Genomic DNA, 14277 nt, shown 5'->3' with positions numbered 1-14277 from the left:
ATCCCTATGGTCTTTGAGTATTTTCATTCTTCTCCTGTGGGTGGGCATCTAGGTATCCACAAGACCATTGCGAAGGTTAGGGAAATGTTCATCTGGAAGGGTATGGATCGGGATCTTGCTGCTAGGGTACGTTCTTGTCAAACGTGCTCACTGAGCAAGCCCGCTCAAAACTCTAAGTTTGGTTTGTTGTCATCTGAGGTGGCGGAAAGACCTTTGGAGAAGGTTTTCATTGACTATGTAGGGCCTCTCCCGCGTAGCAAGTCAGGAAATAAGTTCCTACTTGTTTGTGTGGATGCCTTCTCCAAGTTTTGTTGGCTTTTCCCCTTAAGGAATGCCACTGCACAGCTCACCGTGCAGGTACTTCGAACTCACCTCTTCCAACATTTTGGAATACCCGCCACCATTGTTTCCGACAACGGAACACAGTTTGTTTCCCATCTGTTCAAAAGAATGTGCTTTGGGCACGGAATCCGCCATGTGACTACTTCCCCTTACTATCCACAGCCTTCTCATGCTGAAAGGTTCAATCGCAATCTTCGTTCCGCTCTCATAGCTTTCCATGCTGACAAGCAGACCACCTGGGATCAGGAACTCCCTTGGCTTCAGTTTGCTTTCAATACTGCTCACCATGAGAGTCACAAGGCGGTCCCTTTCGAGCTGTTTCTAGGCTATCCGCCTAACAACCCGTTAGCGAATGTGTGGGGAATTGGCGACCTTCTGCCACCTCCTGGTGCGGCTGATGTCAAGGCAACTTGGCAAGCGGCCAGGAGAAACTTGATCAGAGCTAGGGAATTGGTCCGGAGGAAGCACAATCGTGGTAGAGTAGACAACCCTTTCCAGGTGGGGGATTTGGTGTTTTGTAAAGCTCATCCAGCCAGTTCGGCTGTGGACAAGAGAGCTGCAAAGTTGTGTCATCGGTGGTCAGGCCCCCACCGCATCCTGAGGTTTTTGACGCCTGTCACGGCGGAGCTTGGAGATCCGCGGACTGGAAAAGTGTTCCGGAGGGCGCACATTTCTCATCTCAAGCCCTTCCGCGGAACTCTTCCGTAGGCAATTTTCTTTCCTCTTGTGTCTGGGTGGGAAGTGCACTGGGCCAGAGAACCTGATCACTTCTCCTGTCCCCTGTGTTCTGCGAAGGAATTTCCCTCACAAAATTTTCCAGCTCTGGCCAGAGCAAACCCTGGGGGTGAGTTTTCCCCTCAGTTTGGAAGTCCCTTGGCGTTCCCCACCACAGACACTTGAGTTGTCTTTCAGGTCAATCTCTTTTCAGGAAGTGGGGGAGAGGCTTGTTTGTTTGTCCCTTTTGGAGAGGAGTGTCCTCTTTTGGGGAGGGAGGTTGAGCCGTGACTATTTCCACCGGGCGAATGTCACGACTCATGATCAATGGTTCAAGTGTTTTTTTATAGTAGGCTAGTTCAGTGTTTCTCACTCCACGACCCCGAACAAGGCTGTGGGTTTTGTTCTTATTACTCCCACCGCCGACGATTCAGAGGCTCCGAGACTTTCGTTAGCGCTGCTTCGGCATAAATTTTGCATCGTCTTACATCTTAATTTTGTAGTATGTTTGCGTTGTATTTTTGCCTTTTTCTTACTTGTGTGAAGATATTCTCTACTATGCAGTAAATTAAGAGCGCCCAGCGCGCTTGATGGGTAAGTTTGGACTTTTTTCTGATACTTAGGTTAGAGCACATGTTGCACTAGGTCTGGAACCTAGTCTTGGGGTCGTGGAACCCTTTCGATAGTTAGTTTCCCTGTTCTCTGTTGTTTTGTATAATTCAGGGCTTTGCCCGAAATGCTAGGCCTAGAATTGACTGAGAAATGTTTGTCGGAAAGCCGCTATTTGAGAGAAACTGCCAAGTCAGTTTTGGGTCCTTCTGACTGTTTTGTGGTAGGCCTAGGCTTACTATTTTTGCTCAGTAAATGTAAATGTCTTAGGCTACTAACTCTGGTAGTCTTTTGTTTCTGTGTCCCGTACAATTTTTAGTGTTGTTTTGTCTTGTAAAATGTTCAGTTTGTGTTACCCAGTCAAGTAAGGTTAAAGTCTTTTATTTTGCTTTGTCCTTGCCAAACTAGTTAAATTAAGTTGAATTATCTGCTCTTAAAGCTCCCCAGAAAGTTTGAGTCATTTTACTCAAGTTTTAAGAAAGTTATGAGGAATTAAGAGTTTGGCAATTCTCCATTCAGGTTTGAACTGGGTAACCAAAAGGCCAACTGGTTTCAGCCTTTGAGTTAAGGTTTGGGATGGTCTGGAAAAGCTGCTGGAAAGTTTTGTGAGTTTTGTGAGGCTAATTTCAGTCAAAGTAAATTTAATCAGTTTTAACCTTTTAAATTAACAAATTACAACAATGAAATATCTAATGACTCTTTTAATAAATTCATTTCATGGTAACTATAGAAAATTTAGGGGCCCCAAAATTGAAATTTAATAGAATATGTAAAAAAAATTATAAAATCTAAAAAAATCAACAAGTAGCCTAGGCTAAAGAATTTAAAATTTAAAAGGAATAACAATTAATAGAGATCTGTGCACAAATTAACAAAATAACAATTAAAATCCCTCAGTCCATAGCGGTAACAATAAATTAGGTCTAAGTAACTTGCGGTAGGGCGTTCAGTTCAATGGTTCTGGGCAAGCAGCACCGGAGGGGGAAACGAGCATGACGGAAGAGGGGGGCCATGATCCAGGGGTGGCCAAGAGCAGTAGAATCCACTCCGTCAATGCTGATGCGGCTGCTACATGTTCCTCCTCACGGGCCCTGAGTAACAAACCCAGAAACACAGTAGTACCAGAAAGAGTTCAAGTCCATATCCGCAAAATTCACTGTCACACATTTCACTATTTTCACTGACTTCCAAAAATCCACAGATTAGGCCTAACATAATATTTTCAAAAAAAATTATAAATTTTTAAAAGGTTTATCTCTCTTTAACAGCTCTTTATCAATGTAAAACATTTCAAACAATAACAATATTCTAAACATAACAATTAACAGGTTAAACAGTACAAGAATGGTAACATTAATATTTGCGGTAAAACCGTCAGCAGGCCAGACAGGTATGTGACAGTGGTAAATTTCACCAATAGAGAGAAAATATTTAAATTGTCTGGTCCAAAGTGGCCAGAAGAACAAGTTAACAGAGAACAATTGACACTTAAACACAGAGAAATACTTTAAAATTGACAAAAAACGTTCCAAACAAAATTTAGGCCTAACGCAACGACTCATGTATTTTTGCTAATTTCTCCAAAAGTTGTGATCCGAATCTGTTCGGAATGGTCTTAAAAGCTGGGGGAAATGTTCCAGCAGCTTTTCCAGACCATCCCAAACCTTAACTCAAAGGCTGAAACCAGTTGGCCTTTTGGTTACCCAGTTCAAACCTGAATGGAGAATTGCCAAACTCTTAATTCCTCATAACTTTCTTAAAACTTGAGTAAAATGACTCAAACTTTCTGGGGAGCTTTAAGAGCAGATAATTCAACTTAATTTAACTAGTTTGGCAAGGACAAAGCAAAATAAAAGACTTTAACCTTACTTGACTGGGTAACACAAACTGAACATTTTACAAGACAAAACAACACTAAAAATTGTACGGGACACAGAAACAAAAGACTACCAGAGTTAGTAGCCTAAGACATTTACATTTACTGAGCAAAAATAGTAAGCCTAGGCCTACCACAAAACAGTCAGAAGGACCCAAAACTGACTTGGCAGTTTCTCTCAAATAGCGGCTTTCCGACAAACATTTCTCAGTCAATTCTAGGCCTAGCATTTCGGGCAAAGCCCTGAATTATACAAAACAACAGAGAACAGGGAAACTAACTATCGAAAGGGTTCCACGACCCCAAGACTAGGTTCCAGACCTAGTGCAACATGTGCTCTAACCTAAGTATCAGAAAAAAGTCCAAACTTACCCATCAAGCGCGCTGGGCGCTCTTAATTTACTGCATAGTAGAGAATATCTTCACACAAGTAAGAAAAAGGCAAAAATACAACGCAAACATACTACAAAATTAAGATGTAAGACGATGCAAAATTTATGCCGAAGCAGCGCTAACGAAAGTCTTGGAGCCTCTGAATCGTCGGCGGTGGGAGTAATAAGAACAAAACCCACAGCCTTGTTCGGGGTCGTGGAGTGAGAAACACTGAACTAGCCTACTATAAAAAAAACACTTGAACCATTGATCATGAGTCGTGACATTCGCCCGGTGGAAATAGTCACGGCTCAAAAGATAACTTGGTAATCCAACCTCAAACAAGTTTGATGTTCTCCAGTTGCCTCTTTGTATTTGCCACTATTAAGTCCATGAAGTTTATTTTGAACATGAAAAATTACTATTATTCACTACTATTTGAACATTATTCTTAAAACTATTTCAATAATGAGATTTAAATAGCACTTTTCTTTACAACGAAACTAATATAAACACATAAACGTAATGAGACAATATAAAAGTATAATGTTGTAACCAGTAATGGTATATGGTAATGGCATCGGGTATTTCATACCTGAAGAGTTTTTACCTGAAGAAATATAATTTAAATAAAGAAAAGTTCATTTAAAAGAAAACATTTCCGATTCTACCCTCGTTGTTATCAAACGTCAACGTTTAAAATGCGTCATTAGTCGATAGCTTAGGGGCAAATTGCTATTGGTTAAATAATCGATCACGCTCAATCAGATTAATCAATCAAATTCAGACAACCTTTAGATTTGAAGGCGAGCTTTTCAACAAGATCCGTAAATTTCAACTAATTGACGCGAGTATTAATATATTTCAACGTTTAAGAGTTGTAAATACAAATCTTAGGTTCTTTAACATAACATAATGTCCCATTATATTTAAAATCACGTTATATTTCAATATAATAATGATATACGGCCTTTACAGTCTCATTAAGACGATACAGTTTCATCCTGTCAAAATACTAGTTCATCTACTGTTGATTTAGTATAAATAACATAGTCATAACATTGTTATCCTTGTACGCACTTTTACAGTAAACAAATGTTAACCAAAGCATTGTGATCTACCTAATGTTTGTAAAAGGTTGTATCCCTCCCACTCCTAGGTCGAGGTGTTTTCCGCCGGCTGGATGACTGATACTTCCCCACGTAAATCACCAGGATTTATCCCCGATACTCCACAGACTCGTAGTGTTCTCGTGGAGTTCCTCCCCAAGGAACCGGGAAAATACACTGTTACGTGGATGGAGATTTCAAGAAGGTACATTATTTATTTTCTATTTTGATATGTTTGTTCACTAAAGTTATGCATAAGTTCAAATTAGTTTGGGTACGTAAATGGCCGTTAATTGGCTGATAGTACCATAGCTTAGTACTACATGTTTTGTGATTTCCGAGTCTTTCCTCAAATTTAGTTACATATTGTAAAAATACTATCCTTTTATGTTACAATTATCGCAACAATACTTTTTTCATTTTTTATATACCAATAAGAGTTACAACTAGGTTTAACCAAGTTGTAACTCGCAGACATGGCATTGTCCGACTGCCCACATCGTTGTCCAGAGCTAGTTTGACAAAATATTATCGTTATGTTTTGATGTTTATAGTGAGCTTATTTTACTTTTCTAGACCTAACTACCCAACCGCAGACATGGCATTGTCCGACTGCCCACATCGTTGTCCAGAGCTAGATGCCTGTATCAATGCCTCCTTGTGGTGTGATGGTACCTCCCACTGCCCCAGTGGTTATGACGAGGCGTTCACCCATTGCCTCTACCTGCTTCAACTACCACTTCACCAAATGGCCCTGTGGATACTGGGCTTCCTAATACTTGTGGTAATACTATGTGAAATCATTTTAGCTATTTAACACCATATAGTTGATAAAAACAACATCTCTTAAAACCAAAGTACAAATTGAAAATTATGTCAGTTTAAACATGTACCTAATATGGAAATTTACATTGACCTATTATATTATAACTCAATCACAAGTTTCTAAAATCAGTTTTTAAAAGTTGCACAATCTATTTTTGTGGAAATGAAGGCACATAACGTGTAACCATTTCTTAACCAATACTTTTGCCAGCATCCTTCCAAATAAATTGATAGTTTCAAAACTATATTGCCAAATTAAAAACTTTATATTCGTTAACTCAATTTTAAAACAGGTTAAAACGTGTTATCTTCAATTTCATTCAATAGTTGAGTTTGATTACTAAACTGTCTATTTAAAAGTCTTTTTTGAAAGTTTGTTATAATAATGAGTGTAAAATAACCTTTTTAATCAATAAACCTATAGTTTCTACATTTAGCCATATTCCTCTAAGTGGACAAATAAACTAAGCCACAAACGTCCATTTAAATCTTAGTTGTTGTTATTCAACAGGACTGATAGTGAAAGTTGGCAGGTTTTATATTTGTGTAATTGTTGAAGGCATCAGTTTGCTGTGTCTTCTGCCACGTCTGCCGAGCTGAGGCAGGCTCTAGACTCAAGAGTCTCCCCTCCGATACTGACCCAATTGTCGGCACTCCCAAGGAGGTGATTTGCTGACAATCAGACAATTCTGTGCGCTACGTTGAGGTAAGTGTTGATACAAATATTTTTTGATTAAATCAAACTTTACATTATTCACTGTTAAATATTCGAGTTTAGTTTGTTTTCGCCGTCAGCATAACCTTATATTGTGAGTGAACTACCCTGACCCTGGTCTTGTTACTATCTGTTATTTCCAAACTCAACAAAATTCAAACATTTGAACAATGTAATAAGCAGAAACACAGAGAGATTATAACATCATACAACTGAAAAGCAGTAGTAGGATAACAACACAATACTAAATCGACTAGCTAATATTACAAGGTAGAAAAGATAATTATTACCTGAGATTGAATTTAGTATACAGTATAGTACCTGATATACTATCTCGTGTGTATGAAGAATATCCCTCTTCTTTAATGTTTAGGAATTTTCAGGTCCGGTGCCTTTTTTTATTGTGTAAATTGTGTTGGCAAATAGTAGTTATATCTCATAATCTCCACTTTCCTTACATGCATCATTTCTTGCTTGTAAACGTTACCCTACACATAACTACCTTTCCATACCACTATCAAACTTCAAAATTTTATCATTATTTCAGAGCCTGATGACAAACTAAAACTGTTTTTATAATTGAGCCTGCTTTTGATTGAACTAGCAGTTTTGAAAGCAGAAAGGCAAGCAATATAACCGTTGTTGTAAGGTAACCAATAATTACTTTAATACCGGAAATATCTGGCCTAATAGACATAAATATTTTGTACAAATTTCAGGTTGACCGTGTGACCACCGTGTGATAGGCTGAGGTTTACTTGTGACTCTATCACCCGGAGTATCGGTCGTCTTGACGTCCCCACCTCCACCATGGGACCACCAGCCTACAGATCTCCATCCTATTAATACTAAGTTTTAAGTTCAACAGTCGTATACAATGGAAAGGCCACAGTATTTCTTTTCGAATCAATGTTGTAACACAATTTACAGCAAATTTATTGAATAGTATTCTTAAAAATTTCAAGTCTTTAACGAAAATAAATTTAATAGACACTTATAATAACATACAAACTTGTAAAGCTAGCAACAAACAAAAAATAACACACTTAAAATAAATATCACTTAGTTTGTCAGATTCAAAGAGAATTTTCACATTAATATTTAAGACAAAAAATAATACAGGGACTGAATGTCATGTTTTTTATTGGTTTTCCTTTTATTATAAATGAAACAACGATCTGGTGTTCAACAATTAAAAAAATATAAATAATGATACAATATAAAGCTGCAGTTAAAATTTGATTTTCGTAATGCCCATCCATTTTCATATAAGAACTTTAGTTGTCATCTATTATTCTATATATTTAAAAAATACTTTCTTTTAAACATTTTTTTAAATCCTGTTTTTACCAGTATGAATTCTCAACAGAAATCTTAGAGATTCATTTTTATTAAGTGGCTCATTAATGTGCATAAATGTTTCATTAGTTTATTTCGTCCCAAATTTTGTAATATTTGATTTACGACCAATTGTTATAAAAGAGTCAATTCATTACTGTATTAGGGTTATTCTATTACACTAGTTAATGTCATCGCACAAAAACACTGAAATGGGACCTTAATAATCGCACGAACGTAAATATTACATGAGATATAACATGTTTACTGTTAGTTATTTTTACATCGTTTAGTAGTTTTTTTTTATATTTTAAAAAAGGATGTGAGAAATAGCAGAGTGGGAGTGGCCAGCGCGCAGAATACACACTGTATCTACACTGGACTGTCTGTAAAAACTAATACATTGCTGTTAAAGTCTTAAAAAAGTTATTCGAATTTTAAAACTAGAACATAGGAATACAACATGGTGTATGTAAGAGGGTAATATTTTTCTAGGAATTAGAAAGATCTATGAATAATAAAACTATTTTAAATGTAAAGCTCTATCTGAAATTATGTTTTCATAGTTTAATTTAACAGTCTTAAAATGATTGCATTAATTAACATAACAGGTGTTGATGATTATTAATGCATATTATCTCTACTTGAATTAAACTTAATATATACATAACAAAACTTATTTTAAAATTATTTTACTATGAATTGATATTATAAGTGAGTGTTATTTATGATGCTTATTTAATATTCCAAAGTCACCTTTTAGGTTTATTATTAAAAAAATATATTTAAAATCAAATGTTTAATTGTTTTGAATACTCACACGTTTGCCTGTGTGAACGTGTTACGCATTTTTGTACCCGAAAATATATTTTACTTATAAAATGCAAAGAGACTATGCTGTTCTTGAGCCAATAAAGAAAAGGCTATATACATGTTTTCTTTAATGTAAATACTGCCAGAGTTTACCAACGTTTTCAAATAGATCAATTTATATGTTTCCTTGAGGTATAAAATACTAATAAAGTGTTCTTGAACTGTAACTAGCTAAGGTGAACGTTAGTTGTTGTATAATGAGAGTTTTATAGTCACTTAGTGCTTCCACTAAGCTTATAAAGCAATAGTGAATACTCTTTGGGTAAAATCAATAGTTTAATTCATATCTTAAAGAACTTAATTTATTAACAGGATATTTTTAGAACTGACTGCGTACAGCTCATAAAATAAACATTTGAAACGTTTAAAGTTTATTAGATAACCGCCATAGTATTTTTTTTTAAGAATCTTCTCGTCATTATTAAATATTACTCATTTAACCATCCCCCTGTTGTACATCATGGATTAGAAAAACACGAATCGACGTTTTATATATACTATAAAAGACAATTTGTAACGTAGTACACTAGTTTAGCTGTTGATTATTACATACGAAAGGTTTAACCAAATAGGAGTGCTAATTTTATTGATTTTTATAGTAGTATAATGCTTATAAGTATTCAATTATTTCTTTCAGCCAATGAAATCCTCATACTTACAGTATATCCATTTTAAATGGTTTGAAATATGTTTAATGAGTTCCAAATTTAATATATCCATTAACATTTCGATACATTGAATTTAAAATGCCAAAACATGTCTTATTAATCATAGGTTACACACAAGCGTCTTTTATTTTACAATAATTTATTATTGCATATCTAGTTAATTTCGTTTATGTGTATAGAGAATCTAATTTACTATTGTTAGTAATATCTTTTGTGTTTAAGTATATAATACGATGCATGGCAAAGCCCAGGAGTTTTTGAAAGGTGTTTCACAACTTCAGTTGAAAACTACTACATGAGAAATTCTGTAATGGCTATTATGAGTCTCTCCTATTATGCAAAGTTTAAAACGATAATAATTTATATACACTTAGTGTTAAAAGTAACTGTTTCAATAAGAAAAGTTGTCCTACAATGATACATTTCGTATTGGAAAGTACAAACGATAACAACGAAGAATGCAAACAAGGGTTGATGACACATTTTAACTAAAATAAATATATTTTCCTTAATCTTTAATTGAGGACTGCACCTAGTCCAATTAAATATTTGTAAATAAATTAAATTCAATAATAAGCTAATCGCAATTTAACAACTCATGAAAGCCACAGAAAAACTTTTAAAATTACAACTCTAATTATTAAAATTTCAGGGCGTAGTCTTTCATTTTTCGTGATAACTTATTAGGTACAACTGCAGAGAGTAGTGCCTGTCTTAACAATCATAGAGTATATTTTATATTAATTGTGGTAGTGATATTACAAATAGTTCATACAAGTCATGTAAATAATTGTTCTTATACAGCATTTACAACCAACTATTAATGTTAGGTGATTTATAAACAATTTTGTGCTGTAAATTCGCTTTTGATCACATATAAACTTGTCCTATTGATAATAAAGGTTTAAGGTTTTATGTTTTAGGTAATTCAAAATAACAAAATATTTTCCAATCTAATTTACTCATTGTTTAATCACATTACCTATTACAAACAACAAGCCAAGTCTCTTAATCTAATATAAGTTATCTTAAATCAAACAACAAACTGATTCTTCTGTGGATTTATTTATGAGTTGGATAACATTGTCTATTCCACAAAGCACTTTTAAATATCTTCATATATTTATAAATCTGTTTTAAACCTAATTTTGTCTTTTAACACCTATTTAATGTGTTTTCTTAAAAGCAAATACTGTAAATCTGTAAAGATTTACTGTTGAATGGTGCTGTAAAAGTAATTTGAAATCTGCATATAAAAGTATACAGCAAGATTCTGCAATTTAATTGGTTCATTACTGACATATGGATATTTAACTAGTTTTAACATTTCTTATCATCATCTGAAGTCGTTCTGATGAGTTCTTAACTCAATTGCAAGGTATTAGAATATACAGTTCCATCTTGTATACCAAAGACAATAAACGTTTACATTGGTTCCAGCCTCTTTATAGCTAAATGTAAATAGCATATCATCATTGAGTCATTGTGTATATTATATACTCGAATTTTAATCTAGAACGTTGATTATTAGATAATATCAATATATACTGTTTTATCAATAGAATAAATGTATTAGGTTGTTTTATATCGTTAACACCGTACTCTATTTGATATGAGGTACTATTAAAGTTATATGAAGTTTTAGCCTTTCGATAGAGAAATAATAATAAAGTTAAGTTTTTTATATCTACTTTGTCTTCCTTTACCATTAGTGTAATTTCTTAATGTGGTATTCTGATTGGTAAGGTGACAGTTTGCAATCATCAGTTTGCACGCCATCGAATGACTCACGTTTACTCGTCGTGAAATATCAATATAGTTTTACATACTGAGCAGACTGAGTCAATAACAAAAATTATATAATATGCATAAAAACTATGTTGCAATTAGAAAACTGGTATCCAATAAAATCAAGTTTTGCTTTTCTCTTAGGTTTAATTAGGTATATGACAGTGATAACTGTCATAGTCTATTGAAAAAGACTCCAAGGAAGGCCCAAGAATCGATGGAAGGACCAAGTGGGGAAAGATTTGAGAAAAATTAGAGCAAGGAAGGAAATAAGATTCAGAGAACAGGGAGAGATGGAGGCAACTTGTTGGCGAGGCCAAATACCACCTAGGGTATCCATGGCCATGGGAGTATTATTAATTGTTGGGAAATGCAAGCTTAAGCTTATGTAGGAACATTGAACGGATACCTCTAAAGCTTTAGGTGTTCTGTGTGGTTGAACCATTTTACATAATATTTAAAGACAAAATGTTGTTAGAATCATATGAAACGGACTGTAATGCCATTATTGCTTCAAAACTGACGTAGTTATTTAATGGATATAATTATATTGTAAAAGAGGCTCTAAAAAGTAAAAGTATCAGAGGGCATAAAATAAGAAAAAAGTCGTAAATTAGGTTGAATTTTAAATTAAATCATGTTTAACCCTCTTACGAACCCATTAAAAAAGTTATCTAATTTACTTTTAAGACCATAACTTTGACACAACTGTGGTAAGGTGAAAACTCAAAACAATGTAAAAAAAAACACCTTCCACCACTACCGGCATTCACCTCAGCTGTAAGTACAGAGATAAATTAAGGTACTTTTATCGAACATGTACGGATTTTTTATGGCAATTTTGTTTAACAAAGCCTATTTCATTAAATCATATACACTATCAAAGGTTATTAATAGTTAATTTTTGCAGTAAAAGTGGCCGAACATGTGCTACATTGTTTTTTTTTTTACTCCAAACTGTTTATTATTTGGTGTAGTGGTGCATTGCTAACTGAGTACATCTCGTAATCTTATGCGGTCAACTTTTATGTCATAGCTTTGTTCAGCTATGTATCTGTATTTCAAGATATATTTTTTCCTAGGACACTAGGCACGAGCCCGGAATTGTTTTTCACATTACTTCAGTAGCGGCATTATCACTTAGATAAAATTCATTGGTGATTTGGCTCTAACCACTACAGCAGCTCGCTCCCCAAGTACTGTAAGATATTAAGGCAACGTGTTAAATAATGCCTCAACGGCTGAGATAAATCGATCAGTCAATCATATGATTGACCATCACAATCAATCAATATCACTGTCATTAAAAAGTCTTAGAATTGCGTTGTGATGCATATTTTAGATTGATTGCAACGTGAACTTAGGGGTTATTTACTCACTAAAGGCTAACTTATTAGTTAAATTTTATATTAGCGATCATGTTAGATATGTTTTAAATATAATTAAAACAATTAATAAAAAATAGATCCTATATTTAAGGTTTGTGTTACAAATTAATGTTTTAAAAGCGAATCATGATCATAATTTAATAGAAGGTCCAATCTCAATATTATTTTCTTGATATATTGGTAAAACCAACTATTGGGAAAATATTACAAAATTCAACGTACATTTCCAAGTAATTAGCCGGGAACATTTCAAACGGTGATCAGTAAAAGCAATTAACATTTGAGAAAACTTCAAGGAACTTGCTCAATTAGTCAACTTGAACTTTGATCGCACCGAGCTAAAACTTAGAGATTCCAGAAACAGAAATATTGTTTAAACTTTGCAACAATATCCTAAAATCAACTATTTACTTGTATTTACAAATTCTTATTGGCAATTAAAGCTTCTATCAAAAGGAATCTTAACTTAGTTTGAATTTTAGGGATTTCAAAATGCCGTAATGACTTCAAAGGATTTTGGATGTTTCTTAAATAAACTACTTAGGTTTTGGTTTTCAAATTCACACGCCCAACACTGTAACATGCTCTGAAAGTTAATTTACATATTAATGAACATTATGCACTTTGGGAACTAAAAGCTTATTCTCATGTAAGTAGCAGTTGGTTAAACTCTGTTCAAGATTCAGTGAGCAATTGTTATGTGTAGTTTTACCAATGAAGACTCCATTTTATTTTATTTAAAGCACAAGTTGACCGATACACATCCGCCTTCTGCTCTAACAAGGTAGGTAACATTTCCCATTTGTTTCCCAATTTTCCCAACTGTCCATTTTTATTTGAGGTAAGAGGTTAGTCCCTCACCAGCACTCGTTGCTGATCAGCTGGTATAACACACACACACACCATCTGTTTTGCCCCATTTTACATTAGTATAGGTAAAAAGGACACGGATTGGTCTTTTTTGCTTTATTTTAGATAAATATGGACAAATCTTATTAGAAAATATAATATTAAATACATTAAAAACACATAACCTTAAACAAATTTTAACAGAAATATATATAAAAAAATGGCCTTAGGGCTTAAAGTGTTAAGACAGAGAGTCTAGTTTATAATCCTGGTTTCAATTCAAAGCTGTGGACAGTTTACCGGTACGTGAAGAAAGCTTGCTAGCAGACATTGCGTTCTTATTAATATAATGTGACTATTAGCTTCTGTTTTTTTTGTTTGAAGTGGCATGATTTACATAAAAATCTCTGATTGGTGGAGCTATTTTCATTATAAATGTTACTATCACCCATCAACCAAGTCCACAAAGGTCACTTAAATTCTCCGTAACACAACTGAATCACATTTATAGTACTATCATGACCTTCATCGACTTTCAAAGCATAAAAATTGTTCATCATAATTACAATATCTTGTCAATAGTTTGGCAGTCAAAGAGATTAAACTTGTTAAAATAAATATCACGGTATGAAAAAATCTATTAAAAGCCTAGCTTATTATGCATATTTACATTTCTTCCAATTTTTTTTTAGATAAACTTCTAAACAGTGAGATGGCTTCTAAATTAGATAAAGTAGTTTTCTAAGGGGCATATTACTGCCCCACTTGTAATCCTATTGCAAACATGCAAGGATAACATGGCGATTGTGAT

General features: G+C 34.2%; 1 protein-coding gene across 1 annotated transcript in view; it reads left to right on the top strand.

Annotated features, from left to right (window-relative positions):
- Positions 1 to 7662, top strand: part of LOC129004960 (uncharacterized) — a gene marked incomplete at its 5' end in the record, with an annotated part of 48068 nt that extends 40406 nt beyond the window's left edge. Inside the window, 4 exons of the mRNA XM_054433688.1 lie at positions 5073 to 5227; positions 5599 to 5806; positions 6407 to 6553; positions 7282 to 7662. Of these exons, the coding sequence (XP_054289663.1) occupies positions 5073 to 5227; positions 5599 to 5806; positions 6407 to 6523 (480 nt within the window). The remainder of the gene's footprint in view (positions 1 to 5072; positions 5228 to 5598; positions 5807 to 6406; positions 6554 to 7281) is intronic.
- Positions 7663 to 14277: the final 6615 nt, after the last annotated feature.

This window comes from Macrosteles quadrilineatus, unplaced genomic scaffold, assembly GCF_028750875.1.
Source record: "Macrosteles quadrilineatus isolate MER2022 unplaced genomic scaffold, UCM_ALF_1.0 Scaffold_13__1_contigs__length_4303367, whole genome shotgun sequence".
Classification (NCBI taxonomy): Eukaryota; Metazoa; Arthropoda; class Insecta; order Hemiptera; family Cicadellidae; genus Macrosteles; species Macrosteles quadrilineatus.
Note: the sequence above shows the minus strand (reverse complement) of the source record. Positions and strands in the feature narration are given on the sequence as shown.